General features: G+C 30.7%; 1 protein-coding gene across 1 annotated transcript; it reads left to right on the plus strand.

The window, feature by feature from the left end:
- On the plus strand, positions 1-18,899 carry LOC136983109 (arylsulfatase B-like). The gene is made up of 9 exons (XM_067279745.1): positions 1-128; positions 1,457-1,616; positions 1,787-1,899; positions 7,950-8,084; positions 15,810-15,932; positions 16,009-16,135; positions 16,279-16,569; positions 16,646-17,088; positions 18,648-18,899. The coding sequence occupies exons 1-9, from the start codon at positions 27-29 to the stop codon at positions 18,780-18,782; spliced, it is 1,629 nt and encodes a 542-aa protein (XP_067135846.1). The 5' UTR covers positions 1-26; the 3' UTR covers positions 18,783-18,899.
- The last annotated feature ends 4,362 nt before the right edge of the window (positions 18,900-23,261 follow it).

Below are 23,261 nucleotides of genomic sequence, written 5' to 3' on the forward strand. Positions count from 1 at the left end.
GATAAATATAAACCTTATTAGATATAATGAACTGCTGCTACTTATTTTTTATACTTGTACTTATTTTTACATCAAACAGAATTTACTGCACAAGGCCTCACATAGTCTTTATTTTAGCAGATGATCTTGTAAGTATTTTCCTTATTATGTATTAATTTGAAATAATTTTTGTAATTGAGCTCTATTATAGAGTACAAAACGTATATTTCCTGTAGTGCTGAACGGATAATAATTATTTTATATCTGAAATTCCATAAGAATTTCGTTCACCAATTAACGGTGAACGATGATTACTAGATTTATCCTCTTATTACGCAATTTTTGAATTGATTTTTAAAAAAGAACATTTATTATATCAATATTTAAATTTTAGTTTTATTTTTTTAATTTTAAAATGGAGTGTTAACTATAAAAGATGGAACGTTAATAGCAGAAACTTTACGTGTTTTTGATTTAACATCTTCGAAATTACTACCTTCATTCGTTGGATCGTCTCTTTTCATAAGTCGACATGTTGTTGTATTTGTTTAAATTGAACGAATATTTTAAATAGCTAATAACTGTGTGATTATTTTCATCTCTAGTAAAGAAAATAATTACAGGTATCCCTCGTATAACACGGTAGTTACGTTCCGAAAAAGTGCCATGATATGCGAATCTGTGCTATACGAAACAAAAGACTAATACAAAACGTGGAGTTAAGTTCCAAAAGTTAACAAAAAGATATTAATACTATTCTTCTTCGTTACTAAGAGAAACATGTTTATTAAAGCAATCAATAATTAATTAACAATTACAATTAAAAGTACTGTATCACGCATTAAATATTCATTTTAGTTAAACGAGGGCGTTTTCTTTTTACAAAATATCGTCATCTTCTAAGCTTTTTTGTTGATCTTGATCAGAAATACCGGAAACCTTTTCATTTTTTATTATTTTTATCATAAAATAATCCTTTAGGGATGACAAAATAAAAATAAAAATATGTTATTCGTCGAAAATTTGTTCTAGCGGGCGCATTTGTTCAGTCGAGAACCGAGCGATTTTTTCCAAAATTTGTGTTCGAATACCGAACTGTTCGAGTTAGAAACCGTTCGAGTACCGAGATACCGCTGTATTTCGTTCGTCATTTTTATGAATGATTACTTACCTAATGGTTAAAAAAGTTTACTAGCACTTACTTAAAATGTTTAAATAAACTTTACTAAATACCAGGATTATTCTATAAAAACAAAACACGATGACATTCTTAAAGACTAAAGTCTGAAAGCAGCGACAATCAGCGGATGTCCGAGTACTCGATTAAATAACTAAATACTAACTGAAAAACATGTTAATTGATGTCCGACGTTCAGCACTACTTTACAATTCTCTATAATTATTACGGTATTTTAATATTTCTACAAGAATTAAATCGTTATACTTGAATATTATATTAAAAATTGTTATTATTTAGGGATGGAATGATGTGAGTTTCCACGGTTTCTTACAAATTCCAACTCCAAATATAGATGTTTTAGCAGCAAATGGTGTTATTCTGAATAATTACTATGTTCAGCCTTTATGTACTCCATCTAGAGCTGCTTTACTCAGTGGACGACATCCTATACATTTAGGTACTATTGTTTTGTGTAAAAATATTATTATACATTATATAATATTCGTTATTTTTAGACTTGAATATATATAATAAGTAAAGAAATGTGTAATATTTAAATTTAAAATTTAAAAACATATCATATTGTTTCATTTAAATTAGATGAAATATTAAAATAGAAATTTTCAGGTCTCCAGCATTGGATATTATATGGAGCTCAACCAGCCGGATTACCTTTAGATGTCAAGATCATGCCTGAATTTTTAAAAAAATTTAATTATGCAACTCACATTGTTGGAAAGGTTCAAAAATTTTTTATACAATTATTATTAATAAATATATTTATTTTAAAATATTATGTAAAATATATTAAAAACAATTTTATAAAATGTTAGCATTATAATACAGTCGACTCCGCATAAGTCGACACCCCAAGGGGAAGTGGAAATGTGTCGAGTTATCCGATGTGACGACTAAAGCGAAGTTGGAAAAAAAACCCACAAAACTACAATTAATAAAATACAGTAGTGCGTTATACAGTAGTATAGGCTTGCAATACACTGTGTCCTCCATTTACAATTACTCTGTAGATGAAAAACTGAAAAATTCGTTTAGTGTTGTCCGTTTTGAGCACTTAACTGTCTCGACTTTCTTTTTCAACAGTCGTGAACGCCTTTAAAACATCATCTTCGCAATTGTCAATTGCTGGCAAGTAATGCTAAGGATTCTTAATGCCTCTGGCATGAGAAAATGCAAAATTGGATTCTGGTGTGACGTTGATGTGGATTGTATATTTTCTTTTTGTTTATCTGTTATTATTTTATACATAAAAATACATAAAATGTTAAGGCATTCTTATTAATAATATTAATATATTATTATATTATTAAATATGTGAATTATATATTAATAAATAAATCAACTCCTCTCCTGAAAAAAAATAAGTTCACACCACATGTGCAGAGTGAATTCATTTTTTCAGAAGAGGGTGAGACTTATCAGAGTGTGGGACAGCAAAAGTATGTCGACTTATCCAGTGGTGACGAGTTAAGCGGTGTCGAGTAAACCGGAGTTTTTTTAACATTAACGCCTTGTAAGTCGACCGGGACCACAGAATACTGACTACTTAGCCGATGGTGTCGAGTTATCCGGGTGTCGACTTATGTGAACACGACTGTAATTTTATTATATTTATAGAGCAATTTGTCTTTAACTAAAATAAGATTTAATTTTTCAAGAAAATAAATCAACAATTAAGTGACAAGTTTACATTTTAAATCATATTTTTATATAGTTTTTACGTATTAATTTTATCAGAAAATATTTGCCGCTGATAAGCAACTGGAATAAAGGTGGATGATCTTTTCCTTTAAGCTTACATTAATGTTTATTTAATCTAATTTTAATTCAATTGTACCATAAATCAATCTTGTTTAAAAGATAGAAGTAGATACATTACTAAACTTAAAGGTCGCTAAATAATACCGATTTCATCAGCACAAATATAACGTAACGTAACTAATGTAAGTAGAAACATGAATAAGAAAAAGGAATGATATTTAATACAGTAAAAGCTGTTTAAAACAGACCCTCTATAAAATGAAACTTGCTTAAACATAAAATAAATCTTAGAACTGACCCACTTTCTATAAAATATTATAAGTCTATATATATATTTCACAGAAACAGATGTTTTGAGTATCAATTATATAAAATAGCCAAATTTTTCGATGTAACAGTAGTTAAATTCTAAGTCATAGTGATATATATACACTATATAAATATTTAGTGTCTACATATACATGGTTATACAATTATATATTTCCTATTAGAATTAAATAGTAGATTTATTATATTTTAGTGATTCATAAGTCAGTTAACTGTATAATTGCGAATATTAATCGTAACTAAATTTAGAACCCGTTTTACTTTTACAGAATTAATGACAAATGCGATTAATTTAATTGCATTTTCAAATTAGTCTAGTTAGTTAATTACGCTTTAATGATTGACTTTTAAGCTTCCTCTGTATATTTCAGATAAGATAAAATTCACTTGGAGTTATTTATACAGATTATCATTCAGAAATCAAACTGTAACTTTTATTACACATAAGCAGAGGCGGCCCTAGCAAGGTTTTCAGGTGGTGCGAGTGCGCGTCTCATTGTCACGCCCCTTTGTAGAGACTAAACTATACATAGAGACTAAAGATAACATACATTTTTCACATTATTAATAACTTAGACCTCGAAAGATCAGCATAGTAGTAGTATGGATAAGAAACAATATTTGTTTGAAAAGGTTTATTCAAACTATTATGGCACAGGCGACGCTCACTTCACTCAAAAGTCAAATTGACGTTGTAAATTAATTTTAAATTGAAACAAATTAAGAAATATAAAAAGGAACTAAAAAGCCTAGATTGCCACTTCCTCCTATCATGTTAGATCCATTATCATATCCTTGGCCTCGACAATCGTTCATATCCAAATCGAACTATTGAACAATATCAACAAGAAAGAGGCCAGTGAGTCCAGCTCCCGAAGAGTCACTTACCGGCTTGTAATCAACGAAACACTCATGCACTTGGATTTCACTTTCATTAGTGTCAACAAAACGCAATGTTAAAGATAATTGTTTAATGTGACTGACATCAGGAGTGCAATCCAGTATTATGGAAAAGTGTTTAGATGACTTTTCCGCAGTCAAAATTTTATTTCGAACTTCACTTCCAAGTAAGCCGATCAACTCGTTCTGAATACGTTTGCCAAAATAGTGGACATTAGTCTCTTTATTAACAATACGGTGGACGTGCTTCATCATCACAGGGTCAAATTTTCCCATTATTAAGAGTATATAGTGTTTCAGATACAGAGCTTTCTCTGAACGACAAATTATTGTCTGCTAAAAAGAAGGATTAGGTTAGGCAGGTAGGGTTAAATAGTAATAAGATAATTGGGTTTTATTTTTTGCGCAGACGATCTATCGTTGCATTTTCTGCGCTCCCCCTATGACGGCGCCTGATGCGGTCGCACCGTTCGCATTGCCATAGGGTCGCCTCTGCACATAAGACTCGGAAATCAACAGTGGCGTGCCGTGACATTTGATGATTGGGAAGCTGTGTTTCTGTAAGAAGCCGACTTCCAGGGGCAATCAGTTAATTGCTTGTCTGTAATGGTCTAGGGTCCACTCGTACGTGCGTAGTGGAGGAAGAGACAAAGACGACAAGTATCTGACGAAACCGTTCGTTTTAACATAAAATAAACATGCACTATACAAAATAGTTTGCTTTAGAACAATCGGCTTTTCCGACTTCCTGGGCGTCAATGTGGTTCTTTAGTCGTCGATCGAATTTTTCCTCAAAGTCGTTAATTACTTTATCATAAAAGTCGCTGGTCGTCGACTCCATCAACGTATTTGAAAGCTCTTTTTCTGTCGAAAGCAAAGCTTGCGACCACAATTTTTCCTCCTACCAAGTGTTTCTGGCCAATGTATGAATTTGATTCGTGGTCGAAAAACTGCGCTCAACAGACCCACTGGTAGATGGTTCCGTAAAAATTAATGATATTAAATCGTATAATTCTTTTAGTACGTCTTTGTTCGGATCGACATCAATTATAATGTTTTATGTCTAAGAGTTACTTGTCAATATAGTTCGGACATGGATATAAATATTGCGATTCACTACGTAATTTAGATAAATCAAAAAATTTCCCATAAAATTTACTTAATTTAAAGAATTAAAACACACTTGGAAAAATTGTGGGGATACTATAGATTACCACCTATGGAATTTCGGGTCTTTGAGTATATATCTGAACTCAGGAGACCGAGACGAGTTCAACGATACTCTACTTTTGGACCGGAGACGAAAAATAATAAAGTTATCATACTTTTTTCCAGCGATCGCGCGATGATAGGGAGTCGCGTCGCTCTCTCCGCTAAGTCGGTCTCGCTATCGCAATCGGGAGTCGCGTCGCTTGCCGTTAAAATTGCCTTTAGTAGACGTTTCCCCTTTTTTTTACTTTGTTCAAGAACTACCGTGAATCAATAACTAGTGAGGTTTAGCACATGGCGGCCTGCCGGCGGCTCCCCTCCGGGAGGTCAGTCGAGAGCACGAACGGTGGGAACATCCGCCATGTTCGCTGCCATAAGTAACATTAACCGAAATGGCGATCGCGCGATGATCGGAAGTCGCGTAGCTCTCTCCGCTCTCGTATCGCGTGTTTAACCCTACTGGAATGACCGTAGTCCGACGTCATAGTTTGCAGACTTTACCGCAAGATGGCAGTACTAGCAACTATGGCGCCGTCTTCATGAGAGCATTAAAAAAGTATGGTAACTTAAAAAGTATGATAACTTTTTTATTTTTCGTCTCCGGTCCAAAAATGGGTACCGTTGAACTCGACTCGGTCCCCTGAGTTCAAATATATAATCAAAGTCCTGAAACTCTATAGGTGGTAATCTATAGTACACCCAAAATGGTTTATAATTTTAATATTATGAAAAACATTTAAAAGTGAAAAATTCTAAAGATTTTGTCTGAAAATCTGTCAATATAATTATAATTTTCTTTTAATTTTATTGTAATTAAATATAACTTCGCAAAGAAACGTACATGAAAATAACATTGAATATTCTTTACTTTTTAAATCGTAAAACAATTCACTTAGTCAGATATCTCCCTACCAGTGGCAAATGGATAGAATCGTTGGAAGCGTTATGGTGTGTAGCATCCATCGGCTAAACCGCCAACGGTTGGTGCTCTGTGAAGCGCATGCGCCAATGCCTGTAAATTGGCTGCTTTACACCGTTCGCCCTGATAATACAGCGCTTCCATTGGGAATATACATAGACGAATTTAGATTCGAATATACGATAGCGATCTTATCGTTGTTTTTCACATATATTTTATTACAGATATTTTATTATTATTATTGTTACAGTATTATTATTATTATACCGCATTATGTATTTTATTACAGATTTCATATAGAAGTCTGTAATAAAATACATAATACGGTTATAATAAATTATTAATTTTAAGTAATTCAAAGTACGTTCAAATATGAAAATAATCGCGCAATATGTATTTATGTTTTAGAAAATACAAGGGAAGCGGCGCTTCCACCGCTTCTAATGACGGCACGCCACTGGAAATCAACATGATTTGACAAAAATAAATTCTAAATGAAATGAATTATTAAGTCGTTGACGTAAAAGATAATTATATTTATTATACAATAAATTATACAATAAACTGAAACAAAGTATAAATCAGTTAAGAGAAAAGTTAACTGAATTGTATTTGTTTTATGTTCATTGTATTAGAAACGGGATGTTTAGATAAAATATGTCTGTAAGGAATTTTTATAAATCTGAAATAAATTATTAATTAAATACCATTAAATAATAAATCATTAAGGTTTTTACATTTGTAATCATTTTTTAGTTCAGTATTTTTCAGCAGATTTTCCACAGCACAAATTAAAAAAAATTTTTTTACTATATTATGCACACTTTTATTTATCAGAGGAAAATAGGAGTTTAAGTCGTTATACGTATATTGTGCCACATGATCAAGTTTTTATTTTTCCCTGCTGTTATATGTTTATAACAGAGGGAAAGTATGGCTTTCGGTTTGTTTTTTCGTTAGTTTCTCAGTTTGCATGAAGTTTTAGATGTATTTATTCAATTTTTAAATGATTTTCCTTACAGTTATAGTTTATATTTTGGACTTTTTCAATTTATCAAATTCTTATCACTTGTATTTTCTTTTATAGGTTAAATTATGTTTAAAACTTATTCAATTCATGAGTTTTTTCATATGAATGTGTAGATTTGGTTGTATATGCTAGTATTGAAATTAAAATATTCAAGTCTACTTTCTCTATAATTATAATAATAATTTTTAGTGTGAATAAATATAAAACACACATTATTAAAATTGCAATAACATTAAGTTTTCTAAATGATAAGATCCATAAAAAATCGACAAAGAAATTTAATTTCACATGTAGGATTATTAGAGATATGAAATAATAAATATTTGATTCTAGGAAAGAACTTAATATTATTAATACTATATTTAATTTGAAACGGATAGAATTGGACACATTAAAACATTACATAAAAGTGAAGATAACTTAAGAGGTTAAGATAGCGATGGCATAAATTCATCTGTGGTTTCAATTTCATAATGTTCGATTGAACCCTATACTATGTTTAACTTTTAACTTAACTTTAAATGTTTCGGGATGCTCTCGAGTATTATTAGTAAATAATATTGTTTAATACGTATAATAAAATGTAGGGTATAATATATTACTTAATTTGACTTTGACTTTTCAAGTGGCATTTAGGATTTCACAAAAAGGAATATCTTCCGACTTATCGCGGATTTGATTCTCATTTTGGTTTTTGGTTAGGGAAAATGGATTATTATGATCACACTTCGCTCGATATTTATGAAAATTCGACACTAAAGGTAAGTAAGTCATTAATCCTGACTATCTATATTGTAGAATATAATACTATAACTTTTACTAAAGTAAATTATTTATTAAATATAGTATACAAACTGTTGATAAACTCATAATCAGAGAATTAATTATTAAAGTTCAACAAAAAATAATATGATGTATTTAGGTTATCTCGAAGACAATATTATTCTTTTTCAGTATTGATTTACAAATGACAAAACATTTGTAATTCAATACTGAAAAGACGATTCAACCATTTTAAGAATGGCTTTGGCGATTTAAATAATTCGAGTAAAGCTAGCAAAAGACACGAAAATAGTAAATGTTACATTGATTCTTTCGTAAAATTGAAGTAATTTGGAAATCAAAGCAAATACAATATAACAGTAAACAATATAAAATAAATGTTGAAAATTATAAGATAGTTACGGCTAATTGTAGGAACGTAGTGACGACTAATACTTGACTTTGTGCATTCCTTGTCAACAAAATAACTCTGGAATGAGTTGTCCGATCTTGAAATTTTCTACGACGACTCACCATCACTTAAGGATGAACTGATTAAAATTTCATCTTTCAAAAATGATCCGTTTTTGTAGAACTGGAAATAGGTGTTTTTCTTCAGTATGGATCATTTTTGAGAGTTGAAATTTTAATCAGTTCATCCTTGAATGATGGTGAGTCGTCGTAGAAAATTTCATCAAGATCGGACAACTCATTCTAGAGTTATAATGTTGACAAGGAATGCGTGAAGTCATGTGTTAGTCGCTTCCTGCACGCACGTGTAGAAGCGTCATCTAGTGGTCGGAAAATATGACAAGCATTAAAACAGTAATTTTGAAAGGTAAATGTTATCGCTAACTAGATACACAACAAATATAAAGAATCTTTATAGAATAATAAGTTTAAAAAAGTTTTCTTTTTTCACTTATTATTCTATAACACGGAGCAGCAGTGATCAATATTGATGGCTTTACGATCCATTCTTTTCTTCGTCTTCCTATCGTTAGTACGAAATTTCGATCTCTAAATGAAGAAGCTGCACAGAGATTCCAGATTGAGATGAAGTCGCTCAAATTCATCATCATCGATGAAATGTCAATGATTGGTGCAAGAATGCTTTACATGATCGAGAGAAGATTGAGAGAGATAAACCCCGAGAAAGATGAGCCGTTTGGTGGATTCTTTATCTATTTGTTTGGTGATTTTCGTCAGCTTCCTCCTGTTAAAGATACTCCTCTCTACTCGAGTGTTTTTTACAATGGGACATTACATTACATTCCCATTTGATTCGTTTGAGAAGTTCATTGAACTTAGTAATTCTGATAGACAAAATAGCACAGATAGTTCCTTCACAGATGTCTTACAACATCTAGCTTTGGGTGATTTCTCTGATACAGATCTGAACATTCTGACGACAAGAAATCTAGCCTATTTATCCAGAGATGAACTTGATCAGTTCCAAACGGGAGTAGAGCTATATCCAACAAACGAGCAAGTTAAACAAAGCAACGAAGACTACTTGCAGTCGACTGGATGCCCTCTTGCTTATATAGCATCTGAAAACACTCCAGATATTGCCCCGCCTTCGTCCAAAGACGACTCAGCTCTTGGTCTCTCTAAGTATTTGAATCTCTCAGTTAATGCCAGAATCATGCTGAGAGTCAACTTATGGGTGCAAGGAGGTCTCGTCAATGGTTCACTAGGAACTATACGCTACATTATATATGCTCCTAATGCTCGCCCTCCAGCTCTTCCTCTGTTTATTTTAGTGGAATTCGATAGCTATCAAGGACCTTTCATCTATGCTAATCTGTTTCCAATAATCCCCATAATACGCTCTTCGAACGATGGCAGTATATTGCGATCTCATAGACAGTTTCCCCTTATCTTAGCATACTCGATGACTATACATAAATCACAGGGATTAACTCTTCCAAAAATCAAAATAGATATAGGGAAAAAAAAGACAGCTATCGGCCTTACCTATGTTACATTGAGTCGAGTGAAAAAAATAACTGACTCAGTATTTTTAAAGAGTTACAATAAAAATCGCTACGAGTCAATCTGTAAGTCCGAGGCCCGTAGTGATAGACAGAATTTCATGAAACGTTGGCATAGCAATTAATTAATGGCTTATTCTAACCTTATATAGTCAAACCTGTTTTTGTGCGGTCTTTTTTCTGTGCGATTTTTATTTGTGCGATTTGTTTTGTGCGATTTTTTTGTGCGGTATATGAAAATTTCAATCAAATTGGAACATAATTGACTCCTGTAAAATTTTTAAAAACTCTATTGGTTGTTTTCTATGACATCAGCAGGTTTTTTCATTTTTTATTCAGTAAAATTTTTTTCTCACGTTTATTTCGGTCCCCTCTTATTTTAATAGCATAAAAACCATAAATATTATGTTATATTTGAACAGATGCGGTAAGTTGCTCCCCTCCAGCTTTAGACTGCAGGTGTGAAATTTCACGCCTTGTTAAATGAAATAACACTTCCTGCAGCTATATTTATCAAATAAAATCATTATTTAACGATTATTTTTAACTTTTTAATGTTAGATTCGTATTTAAGTGGAAATAATTAATTAATATAAAAATTAAAATTCTTAGAGGATTTTTTTCCTCATTAGGTGTTGCAGAAAAAGGCCCAAGGAGTTAAAAAAGCAATTCCTAGTTATTTCGTACGGTTTCGAGTTATTTTCTACGTGAGACTTTTTTTATGCGGTCCCTATTCCCCGCATAAAAAATATTTTTTTGTGTTGCGAAAACTATTTTTTATAGCCACTCGTGAAGTTTCGCGCGATTTTTTTTATGCATTTTCTTTTATGTGGTCCCTATCCCCCGCATAAAAACAGGTTTGACTGTATTTGTACCTTTAAATGATCCAATAGAAATCAAATATATTGTTGAGAACGAATGATTCTTTGTTTCTTTTTTCCCTCATAATCTAGAAAATAAAGGTGCAAGCAGCTTCGTTCCGACTACACGCTGATGCAGCGTTACTTAACTAGTAGATATATATAAATTAATAGGTGTTATATGTTTTTTATCAAATCAAGAATTGGCAATTAGAGGGCGTAGGGAATCTATTGAATCTAATAATAGAGGTAATTATATCGAACTTGTTTATTTATTAAGTACGTCGGATAATCTATTAAAAATACATTTAGAGAAGTCTACAGTTTTTACTGGCTTATCGAATAGAATTGAGAATGATTTCGTTAAATCGTTAGGAAAAGTTTTATTGCTAGAAATTAAAAAGGAAATTGAAAACGCAAAATTTCTTGCTATAAGTGATAGCTTATTTCCAAAGTGAGGTATCTCTATTTTTTATTTTTTTTTTAGTTCATAGCACCAACACATTGATATGCTTCTCTATAGTGCTACAATATTTTTTCCCCGAAACGGATGTTTTTTCTATTGAAAAATGTATCAGAAAATTGGTTTTCTTTTCAAACGTGACGTTTTCGGTTTGTTTTAATTCCAAACTGTCGCATTTCCTTAACAGCCAATTACAAAGTGTATATTGGTGAAGTGACTTTCACAGTAATGACTGCTTTCTGAAGTACAAGTGCTATTGTGTTCGATTGTTTTGTTAATTTTTCTTTAATAATGGCCACATTTTTTGAAGAAGTTCAAAAATTATTTAGTCGATATGCTAGAAAGAGGTCACGTCCTTATTTTGTAGAAATTTCGTAAGAAAAATCCAAAAATCAAGAAAATTTATTTTTGTGATGGATGCAGTGAAAAAATAACAAAAATTACACATTATTAGTAATGATAAGTAAACTTTCAGATATATATAGTATAATTTTTGACGTTACATATCCGGTTATTTACAGTTATTTACCCAAAGATAGGGCCTTTGGAAGGGTGGAAAAATTGTTAAGAAAAACTGAACCATATTGTATTGTAGTTTTATTGTAGTCTTTTACCATAAGACTACAATAAAACTTTTGAGCGTTTAGGACAAATACAGCTTGGAATTCATTCACACATTAAGTCAAAAATAGATTTTAAAGTAGCTGAAATGAAAGTAATCAGAATAAACTCTAAATATGTTTGTTGTTAAATTAGTATATTTTTTAAACACCATTTTTTATTATCTTCAGTCATATGAACAAGGTTCGTGTGATTTTCATTTGTGTTTTGTATCGTATTTTGTATATTCTCTTTTGTTTTATATATTAAAAGTTTTTGATCACCTATTTGTTGTTTTTATTACATTATCCATTTAAATGCTGCAATTTTGTTCCAAAGTGGTGTAAGTCCATGATTTGAAGTACCAACACTACCATTTTCTTTGCCTCAGGATTTTTTCACTGTTAAATCTATATTCAGAATATAAAAATAAAGCTCTGTACCAAAAATTAAATTTTTACCTTACCATTTAAAGCAGTTATTTAAAATTAGCGGATTTTGAAAATTTGTATTTCCTGAAGATATGTCACTATGGAAATAAGCTTTCAATTGTAAATGAAACAACAGACATCAGCCACAGAGCTCAGATGTCGACTGTATTTCGTTATGTGAAAGAAAACGGTAACGTCGAAGAAAGATTTGTGGACTTTACCGATGTGAGTGAGAATAGAGATGCAAATTTGTTATTTACTCATTAAGAGTTAATTAGACAAATTTCAATGCACTAAAAAATTAGTGGCACAAACATATGACGGTAATGACCGGACAACATAATGGTGTCCGAGCCGATATTAAAGAAATATCGAATCCTGCTATTTTCGTAACTTTGCTTACAGATTGAACCTAGTTTTCTCTCAATCTGCTAGATATATAAAATAATATAAAATATTTTTTCAAACTATGGCAGGACTTTCTTCATTTTTTTCTAAATCTTCTAAAAGATCTCATGCCTTAGACCTAATGTTTTCCTTTAGCCATGACTATTAGATGGAATTACAATAGCAGGATTGTGAACTGTATGGAGTATAAACAAGAATTAAAACTTTTGTTGTTGAATATGGTTGAAAGTCCAGAACAATGGGACTCTTCTGATACTACAATTGCTGTAAGATTATGGTGTATATATTTGCAAAATTAATTGAAGAAAACTATAGCAGAAATTTTATATGAATTTTACATTAATAATTTCTATTTCTCTTATACATATATACAAGCAAGACAACTATTACCAGAGTAGATATTGGTCACTCAGTTGCATTTGAAAATAAAATTAATGTATTAGGCTGACGATAGCTGGCGCTCAAGTCACATTGCGGCGGAAAGAAACTGTAAGGTTTCTTTCCGCCGCAATGTGACTTGACTTGAAACTGTAAGGTTTCTTTCCACCGCAACTGTAAGAAACTTTAAGGTTTAATCCGTTATTATTTAAACCGTTAAAATTTTTAAAGATTCGAAAAGTTTTAAAGGAAAGAAACTGTTTTATCCATTTCATTAGTAAATAATTTTGCTGTTTTCAAGTACAGTAGTTTTGTAAGTTTTTCTACGATTCTGTCAAACAAATCTTATTACTAAACACATTTTTATCTTTATATCAGGTATAAAGAAGAAAAATTATGTTTTTTTAGGAAAATTTTAATAAGAGAATAATTTGAAATTTCATATGAGGGTATGGATAAATTAAATCGAAAATAAAATTGTTTTTAAAATATCTGTATTTAAAACTGTGTTATATTGCTACATATTGTATATGCTAGTTACATAGTACATAATATTCTTTCTGTACACAGTGTATCTGTTTAATAAGGTGCATTTGCATTTTTCTATATTATATTTTATTGCATATCTATGGCAGTAAAATTGGGAAAACCATAGCTTATCCTCTTGTGCATTTAAAGAGACAGAAATTTAATCTAGATAAAGGTAAACTTAATTAATAAATTATTTGAAAAAAAAAATTACAATACTACATAATGTATAGAATTTTACTTGATTCAGTATAGCGAGAAAGAGTATTTGGGATGTCATAGTTTTGTATTTTCGACATATGAAATTAAATTTCTTATGACATTCACATTGAGTCTACATATTTTGGTAATTTATAAGATATTCTGCACGATCAAATTCAATCAAAAATAAATTCTTACTGTCGGCTGTCCGTCTGTCCATGTCTTTTCTTAATCTCAAGAACGGAGTTAGATAGATGAAAGACGAGACCAGATATGGAAACCTTATCCGGGCAGGAAACTCCGATTAATTATACACGAACTTCCAATGCAAACCGGAAAACGTATTTTAATTCAAAAATTTCTCCTGAAAGCAGTTAATAGATGACCGCACGACTTCATTGTTAAAGGAAAAATATATACAGGAGCATGCCACTACTAATTTGAGGTGGAGAGCATATATTTTAAATCAAATAAATTTAAAATATGATTAAAAATTGCAGCACGGTATTGTGAAGATGTCACAATAAATAAATTGTTCGTATTAATAATAATAAAAAAAGATATGGGCTTAAAGTTAAACCTTGATGAACTCAAAATCCACTCTGAATCCTAAATTTCCTTTTTGTAACACTTTTATCTATCCTAACACTTGTTTTAACATTTTTATACATTCCCATAATTAAATTGATATAATTCTCATCAACCCTTTTTCTTTCTGACTCCGAAAGAAAGAGTTCTCGGTACTCCTGAAGCCAGCTTGTTTTAATAATGTATAGGAATTAATGGAAGGCCTAACTATAATTTTTTGAGTGTCTTTTCTTACCCGTTATGAAATTTCCCAAAAATATTTCAAAATGAACACAAATTGTGAGCAAAAGAGCAAACCAATTTAACCAATTTAAAATCTAAAATCATGAAAGTGACAGTTATTAGAATTATGTAATATTATTGACTTTTATGAATAAATTTTCAAAATCGAATTAAAATAGTATTTACAAACAGTCCCTTAAAAAAAAATAATAATATATCCCAGTTAAAAATGAGAAAATTTCATGTTTTAAAAGCCGATTCCTGCTACGCTCAAGTAAACTTTTGCCGCAAAGCGATTACAGCGCTCGAAGTGCAGAAATATTTATTATTATTTAATTAGCATTATATCTATTAGTAGAGTGACCAATATATCTGTCGACTCTGCTATTATTACCACAGTGTTATTGATGCTTGGCAATGCTGATAAGGCAATTTCATACAAAATTCATTGTATTCGATTTGTATTTTTTACTGTTATATTATGCTCTTCCGGCTTATTTATACTACAAGGGCCGTTTTCCTATATTCATCGTAGGTGGGAATAATGTTTTCGAAAAGAAGTTAAAGTGACCCCATAAGGCGAATTGGTGACGTCTCTATTTGGGAACCACTGATTTAGAAAATTTTCCAAATTTATAATAATTACAAATTAATCTTTAGCTTAATATATATATATATATTATATATATTATATATACATATATATATATATATATTAAGCTAAAGATTAATTAGAAGATTAATTAAAAGAAAAATAATTATATATATATAAAATTATTTTTGAACCACTTTGTGCATTATAACTGTAAAAGATAAATATTTTGATTGAATATAATATACTGTACATTTATTATATTTGAAAATTATTTTTAAGAATATTATTATTGTAAAATGTAGAATAAACATTTGTTTAATTAATTTAATATTAACGCTTTATATTAATATAATATAAATATGATTTATTTTACATTATTACATTAATGGTAATTTTATATTAATTTTAATTAAGCATTAAAGAATCACATGTAATTTAAATTTTAATTCATAGTATGCCTGGGGAGATGTATTGAGGGATAATATGAAAATCGTCAGTGATTTGAAAGGACATTACGCTACTCATCTCTTTGCAAATCGGGCTGTCGACATAATTAAAACACATAACACGACACAGGTTACTTTATAAATTTTTTGCCTTGTTACATTATTTTTAAATCTATATTCACATGGAAAAATATTTAAATTTATAGCCGTTATTTTTATACGTTGCTCCTAGTGCTCCTCATTCAGGAAATAGATATTCGCTTTTTCAAGCTCCGTTCGCTGAAATATCAAAATTCTCTCATATTAAAAACCCAGAAAGAAGAATTTATGCAGGTTTTTATGTTATATAATATTAAAAATATATCACTTTTTTGCTGATTTTTGTATTAAATTGTTATAAAATAAATTTTTTCTAAATAATTTTATTATAATTAATGGAAATTATGATATTTTAAATGTGCATTTAAATATTTCAGCAACAATTTCAGAATTAGATAAATTAGTTGGAGAAATATTTGAAGCACTCGATCATAAGAAGATGCTAGATAATACCATCTTTGTTTTCTCTTCGGATAACGGAGCAGAAACCGGATTTAGAAAAGGAGTTGGATCAAACTGGCCTCTTAGAGGTATTAAAGCAACATTATGGGAAGGAGGAATAAGAGCAGTTGGAATTGTATGGAGCAAACTGATAAAGCATCAACCAAGAATTGAAAATAGTTTGATGCACATAACAGATTGGTTGCCAACTCTGTACCATGCAGCAGGTCCAATTAATTCACGTAATTCAGATTTTTTTTTTCTATAAACTTAATTTAATAATTTATCTTTATTACTTATCAGGAGGGGATATTAATGACTTAAGTAACATCTATGGCATAAATCAATGGGATTCTATATCTGAAGGAATACCATCATCTCGAGAAGAACTACTACTGAATATAGATCCAATCGACAAAGCTTCTGCTCTTCGTGTAAAAAATTATAAAATTGTAAATGGTTCCAATTTAAATGGACATTATAACATGTGGTACGGTGCTATGGAAAATGAAGATGTTATCTCTACTTGCGATTACGAGGAAAGACTTTCTTGTTCAATTATTTTGCATATTCTTCACCGAAGAGAAAAATGTTTCTATATGAATAACTGTTTTTCTGAACTGAAAGTAAAATGCAATCCACCCAAAGAAAAATTTAATAACTGCAATCCAAATATTTTTCCCTGTTTATTTGATGTAAGAAATGATCCATGTGAAATTAACAATATCGCTGATAAACATCCAGAGGTAAAATTTCAGTAATTATGGTGTTTACAAATATTTTTATACAGTATAATTTATATCCATTTTATAGTTATTAATTAGAGTCTTTAAAAAGATCATTTAAATGATTCATATTAATTAATAGATTTATTTTATAGAATATTAATGAATAGATATTAGATGACATCGTTACTAAATATTTTAATATATTCTTCAAATTTGTATTTGATATTAATGTTTCTTTTAAGATTGCTCTTCCTTCTTTCCTTACTTCCAAAATGAAATTATGGCTTCAGTCTTGTTCTCTAAAAAATACTCTCAACTGAAGCTTTTGTGACTTGCTAAGAAATAATAGCTCGATGAAAAGCAATGTTGCTACAGCTTCCATGAATAAACAAGAACAAGATGAGTAAGGAAGTTAATATGCACAAAAACATACAAATGACACATAGTGACTTTCCTGCTGTGACTTCATCACTTCACTTCAGAAGTCTTTCAATTACTTTCAATATAGTTCCAAATTTATTGTATTTGAAAACACTAACTTATGAGGGATTGAAAAACAGCTGTACAACCTAGTCGGTTTTTTTTAATTCCTGGTAAATGTACCAATTAATTTGCACTAATTCCTTTAAGAATTGTTTTTACATAAAATTATTTTACATTATTATTTTGAATTTTTGAGTCTAAACTTTTGTATCCTCAAGCCCAGGTCTAGGGGATCTAATAATGGAAAATTCACCATTTGTCTGGGCCTTGTGCCTGTACACTCGTTACACCTTCTAGTTATTGCACTATGCCCACTGGTACGAATGAAACATGAATAAATAGGCATTTAGCAATATCGTTTATCTTTGTGAGTATCCTATATTTTACTTAAATTGAATGATAAAATAGGAGCTCCCCAGTTACGAACAATTTGACTGTACATCTAACATTTCGCGTAAATTCTGAAGTTCTGTTGCCGGTCGAGGGTGGTATTGAAGTCAGTCTTTAGCCAGAAATAAATAATAGTTTTTAATAAATGTGGATTTATTGCTATCGCGAATCGTCCTTTTTCGTTTTCACGCGGATTCTGATGATCCATCGCCGCTGTCGAAGTTGGTAACATTGGAGTAACGGCATTTTTCGCTATTGTTTGAGTGCTTCAAAAATTTCCGACAAGGACAGTGCAGAATCATTTATATGTAAATTTAGATTCAACTCTAATCAATAATAATAATAATAAATTTATTGAAACTATTATTTTTTTAATAATTGAAAAAATAGTTAATAATTATTTTTCTTTATATTTCTATTTTTAATTAAAACATTCGTAAAATTAATTTTAAAAACCTACAGAACGTAATTAATAATAAAATGTTTGGTTTGTTTTAAAAATAAAATAACGAGACGTCGTTTGTAGATCTGGGAGTTATTTCCAAATATGTTACCATATGCCAATTTTGAAATATAACAACACAGCAAGAAATAAAACTACCTGTTCTACGAACGACGACTCGTTACTCATTTTTCAAATAAACCAAATGCACTCTTTTAAAATTTTTATGAACAATGATATAGTAATTTAAACTTTCTTTCAGATCGTACAGTCAATGCTCAAACATTTAAAGGAATTAGAATCAACTGCGGCTCCTATTGCGAAACAAGATATAGATCCTTTGGCTGATCCTTCACTCTACCAATTTGCTTGGACAAACTGGTTAGACAAGAATTAAATATCTTTCGATGATTCGTAACAGACATCAGAAACAATAATGTTTTCAAATAGTTTAATATTTCGTATAAAAAACTTATAGAAATGAAATTACTAGATATTTATACTCTACATTGAATGTAAAACCTGGATTTAACGGACTAATTCGGACGTGGGAGTGTCCATTAAAGCCGAAAATTCGTTAAATAAGCTAATAAAGTAGGCTTCCCGAATGCAGGTATTAAAAAATTGTCAAAGTAGTTCATTCATCTGTTTTTACTTTCGTAGATACGTTTATGTAATTACAATTAAGTATGTATGAGAAATTCAATCTCACAGAAAAGTTTTCTATGTGCATTATTATTTATGTACTCAACGTAGTTCCGAGACTAATAAACAGGTGTACATCGAAATAAATAAACAATCGAATCGAAATAAATAAATACATAATACAAATTAAACAAATACAAATACAAATAAATAAATAATACAATCGAAATAAATAAACAAGCATTTTTTTGGAAAATGCATTTTAATTGTACTTAACTAAACTAATAAATAATGTTCTTAAAAAGAAAACGAAATTTAAATTTGACAAAAATACAAAAAGAAACCCTATTTATTCGTCTCGTAGGATGATATATCGAAATACTCCCGCTATGGAGTTGAAGTTAAGAGCGGTGACTCTTGGATTTGAAAAAATAACCCGTTAATTTAATTACATATAAAAAGCATTTTAAAATTAGTGGGGTGCTAATTTTCACATATGACATACTGACCAAAAGTTTTGTCCGTTAAGTCCGAAGTCGGTTAAATCCAGGTTTTACTGTATTAAAAGATCAGAATGCTTCCAATTTGCAACTCATATATTTAATAACTTAAAAGTGAATTTTAAATATACTGTAGTTATTTAATAATGACATTGTCTAGTAAACAAACAATTTTTTGAATGTTTTGGCTTAAAAATTTGCAATTTATAAAATAAAGATCAACTTCATAACTGGTGCCTTAACGATATTCGCATTTTTTTTTACCGGACGAGCGCCCCTCTTATGTTCTAAAACACATCTACTTTATCGGGATTATTTAAAATCAAGATCCATATTTATACACACTCAAACCTAGTTACACTTTCTCTCAATTTTATACGCTTCTCGTGAACACCCCATATTTTTATTTTTGATTGCATACCAAAAATACTAAGAAAGCTGAAGAAATTTTTTTTTTTTACTTTTTAGTGCATTTGTGAATAAACACCATTAAATTTTTTTTACATTATTATTACTATTTTAGTTTTAGTAAACTAAAACTTCTCTAGTATCTCTAGTATGTACTCGCATTCTGTTCTTCTAAATTTAATATAATTTAATCATTATAATAAATGCATTTTTGGAAGGAACCGCAGTTTTGGAATCCCACCCGACGAAAGTTCACATTGGTCCTGTAGTCAAGCCACATCATATTATTTATTTTTTTTACTGATCCTCATGCGCAATCCTTTACCTGTCACTTTTCCAACTTCTTATAAAAACATTTTCCCTCTTCTGATCAATGCTCACTCCACACTATTCCTTGCTCTTCTGTCGACATGACATACCAATCTCCTCAACACACTTCCCTGAAATTTCTATCGGAGACATATAATCCTTGTTTAGCGTTCTATCGGAACCATTTATTTCCTGTTATCACTGCAATTGATGTAACATCAATTGCAGTCCGTCCATCAGTGACCAAGGATAAATCACTGTGCATTGGTAACTGGTTTTGGGTTTGCGGCTGACGAGTTGGCCACGTCATTTCTAGGTTTACTTCGCGTGTCTAACGCCTGAATTGGGATGGCCGAGCGTCAAGGTGGCAGCCTACCACTTTGGAGACTCGGAATTGAATCCTGATGAGTCGAAAAATCTCCAGGAATTTTTGGGGTGGTCCGTTCGGATATGTCGGGCTCTGTCCACCACCACCCGGCCGGCCCATTGTGGGCCTGGCCGAACCCATAATGGGCTTGCTAAAAAGAGGCCCTCTTAGTGCCCACAGGGTGGAAAGAATTAGGAAGAAAAAACACCTGAATTGGGACCAGTTTCCCATAATTCTTCCCAGGAAACAACTCCCATTGGCAGATTGCCTCTTCAGTGTTTTTCAGCCTTTTTCTAATAATAGCACCCTAATTTCATATATTTTTTTTTTTCTTGTGACAAACCTAATTGTTGTAATCTATGTATGATTTTTTTTACGCTGCGGGGGAATTAACGAGTTAATACACATAATCAGTGTTACAGCGCTGTCAGCACTATTTTGCGGCATCCCGGCTGAAAACCATTGGCCTAATTCCATCAATCCAATTAATTGCATATCATTATCTAACCATAACAAAATTTCATTTTTAAGTACAGAAATTTTGTTATAGTTCCCTGGAAAACATTTCGTACTTTACATTTTTGGCTACTTTCATATATAATGTATAGTTAATTATATATTATTCACTCTCGCCATCAATCATTTTAAAATCTAATAATTTGTCATAACTACTTCTAATTGTTCTAATTGTTTTTTAATAATTGTATAAATCTTTCTGATGATAAATGAGGGTCATTCTAAAAGTAAAATTTGTCTCTCTAGATATTTTTATTTAAGATAATGAAACAAAACTTATTTTACAACACACATGATACCTTAGCTATTTTTCTGCGTAGTCACCATACAAATTTAAACATTTGTCATAGCGTATCACCAGCTTTTCTATGCCTTCTGCACACTCATACGCCAAGTTCTCGAACCAGTCATTAATGGCCTCTCAGTTTGTTGTTACTTCCATAGTGATTCCCAATCAAAAAAGTCTTCAATTTGGAAGAAAGATGGTAATCACTCCAAGCCAAGTTCTGGCTCGAAGTCCAGCAACATGCAGATGTGCATTATTGCTGCTGCGTTGACGAAGAACTTGCTTATGCAGTTTAAGTGTGAAGTTTTTGAACATTTTCCTTATAGCCAGGACTTGGCTTGGAGTGATTACCATCTTTTTTCCAAATTGAAGACTTTTTTGATTGGGAATCACTATGGAAGTAACAACAAACTGAGAGGCCATTAATGCCTGGTTTGAGAACTTGGTGATAACTGAGTGTGCAGAAGGCATAGAAAAGCTGGTGATACACTATGACAAATGTTTAAATTTGTATGGAGACTATGCAGAAAAATAGCTAAGGTATCATGTGTATTGTAAAATAAGTTTTGTTTCGTTATCTTAAATAAAAATATCTAGAGAGACAAACGTTCTTTACTTTTAGAATGACCCTCATATATATGATTATCTGTTTAGCTAATTTTTACATGTTAAGTGTATCTACCAAAAATTCTTAATTTTATATTATAAATAATATTTGAATATGAAATTGACTTTACTAACAAATATTGAGTTTGGTCTTACTCAGACGATAATGATAGCGATCAATTAAATAGCCCGATAAGAATTCATATCGATAATTCAGTATTTAATTGTCTAGAAATAGGTTGTTAAGCTGCAGTCTGATGTACATTTAATCATTAGAAGTTAATCACGAGATGGCAGCAGACATATTGTGCTGGTAACTCTCAGCCCTGTGGGCACTCAGAGACCTTTTTATAGCAAGCCTATTATGGGTTTGCCAGGCCCTCAATGGGTGGTCAGGTGGTGAGGGACGAGGACCAACATATCCGGATGGACCACCCTCAAAAAATTACTAGAGCTTCTTTTCCTGTTCTGATTTGATTCCAGGTTCTCAATGCCATCTTATTTTGAGATTATTTTTCATTGCTGATTATTTTACAATAATCAGCAAATATTGTAGCATGGTAAGAATGCAGTTGTATTGGTTGATTATTCATCATCAAAAGACAGTGTGTGATAATTACAGATTGATATTAAATTATACACACAACCATTTGACATTTCTAAACTGTATTAAAATTATAATTTCATCTGTCCCAAAGCAATTCATAATGGGACAGAAATATGGAGATAAGTTTACTAATTACTCTTATCATTTATTGAAAAAAACAATTAGTAATTTATAAGCTAATTCATCTAATTTCTTATCAATAAAAGCAGTTAAAAATTTAGCAATGAACAAGATAAACTGCCAATGACCAAAATTGCTTGTTGGTTGTTTTTTCTAAATGATTAATTTTAGATTAAATAATATCTGTTTCAGATTCTTTAAGAAGTTTTAGCTGTATATTTTGCAATATTTTATTAATAATTGGCATATATTGTGAATCTGATATCAATTAAAATCTTTCTTTTATTAGATTACATTGCAATAATATCTATCTGAATGTCTTCTCCAGAAAGTTGGTAGAATGATATTCATCTATGTAGCTAGTAATTATGAATCTATTTTGCTGTCAGAATTGTATAATAGAAAATTGTTTCGAGTTCCAAGAACTTTATGATTAAATTCTGTTAGATTTAAGAAAGAATTTTTGTATACATTCCTAAATTGATTCAGGTATGTTATGCATTGCAAAAAAG

Source organism: Centruroides vittatus, unplaced genomic scaffold (assembly GCF_030686945.1).
Source record: "Centruroides vittatus isolate TY-2023 unplaced genomic scaffold, ASM3068694v2 contig_876, whole genome shotgun sequence".
In the NCBI taxonomy this organism is placed as follows: Eukaryota; Metazoa; Arthropoda; class Arachnida; order Scorpiones; family Buthidae; genus Centruroides; species Centruroides vittatus.

What these genes read in the sequence shown, in the direction of transcription:
- LOC136983109 (XM_067279745.1), top strand. Translation starts at nt 27, where the DNA reads ATGAACTGCTGCTACTTATTTTTTATACTTGTACTTATTTTTACATCA. An exon ending in TTATTTTAGCAGATGATCTT is followed by an intron (nt 129 to 1,456) that starts GTAAGTATTTTC and finishes GTTATTATTTAG; the next exon opens with GGATGGAATGATGTGAGTTT. An exon ending in AACTCTGTACCATGCAGCAG is followed by an intron (nt 16,570 to 16,645) that starts GTCCAATTAATT and finishes ATTACTTATCAG; the next exon opens with GAGGGGATATTAATGACTTA.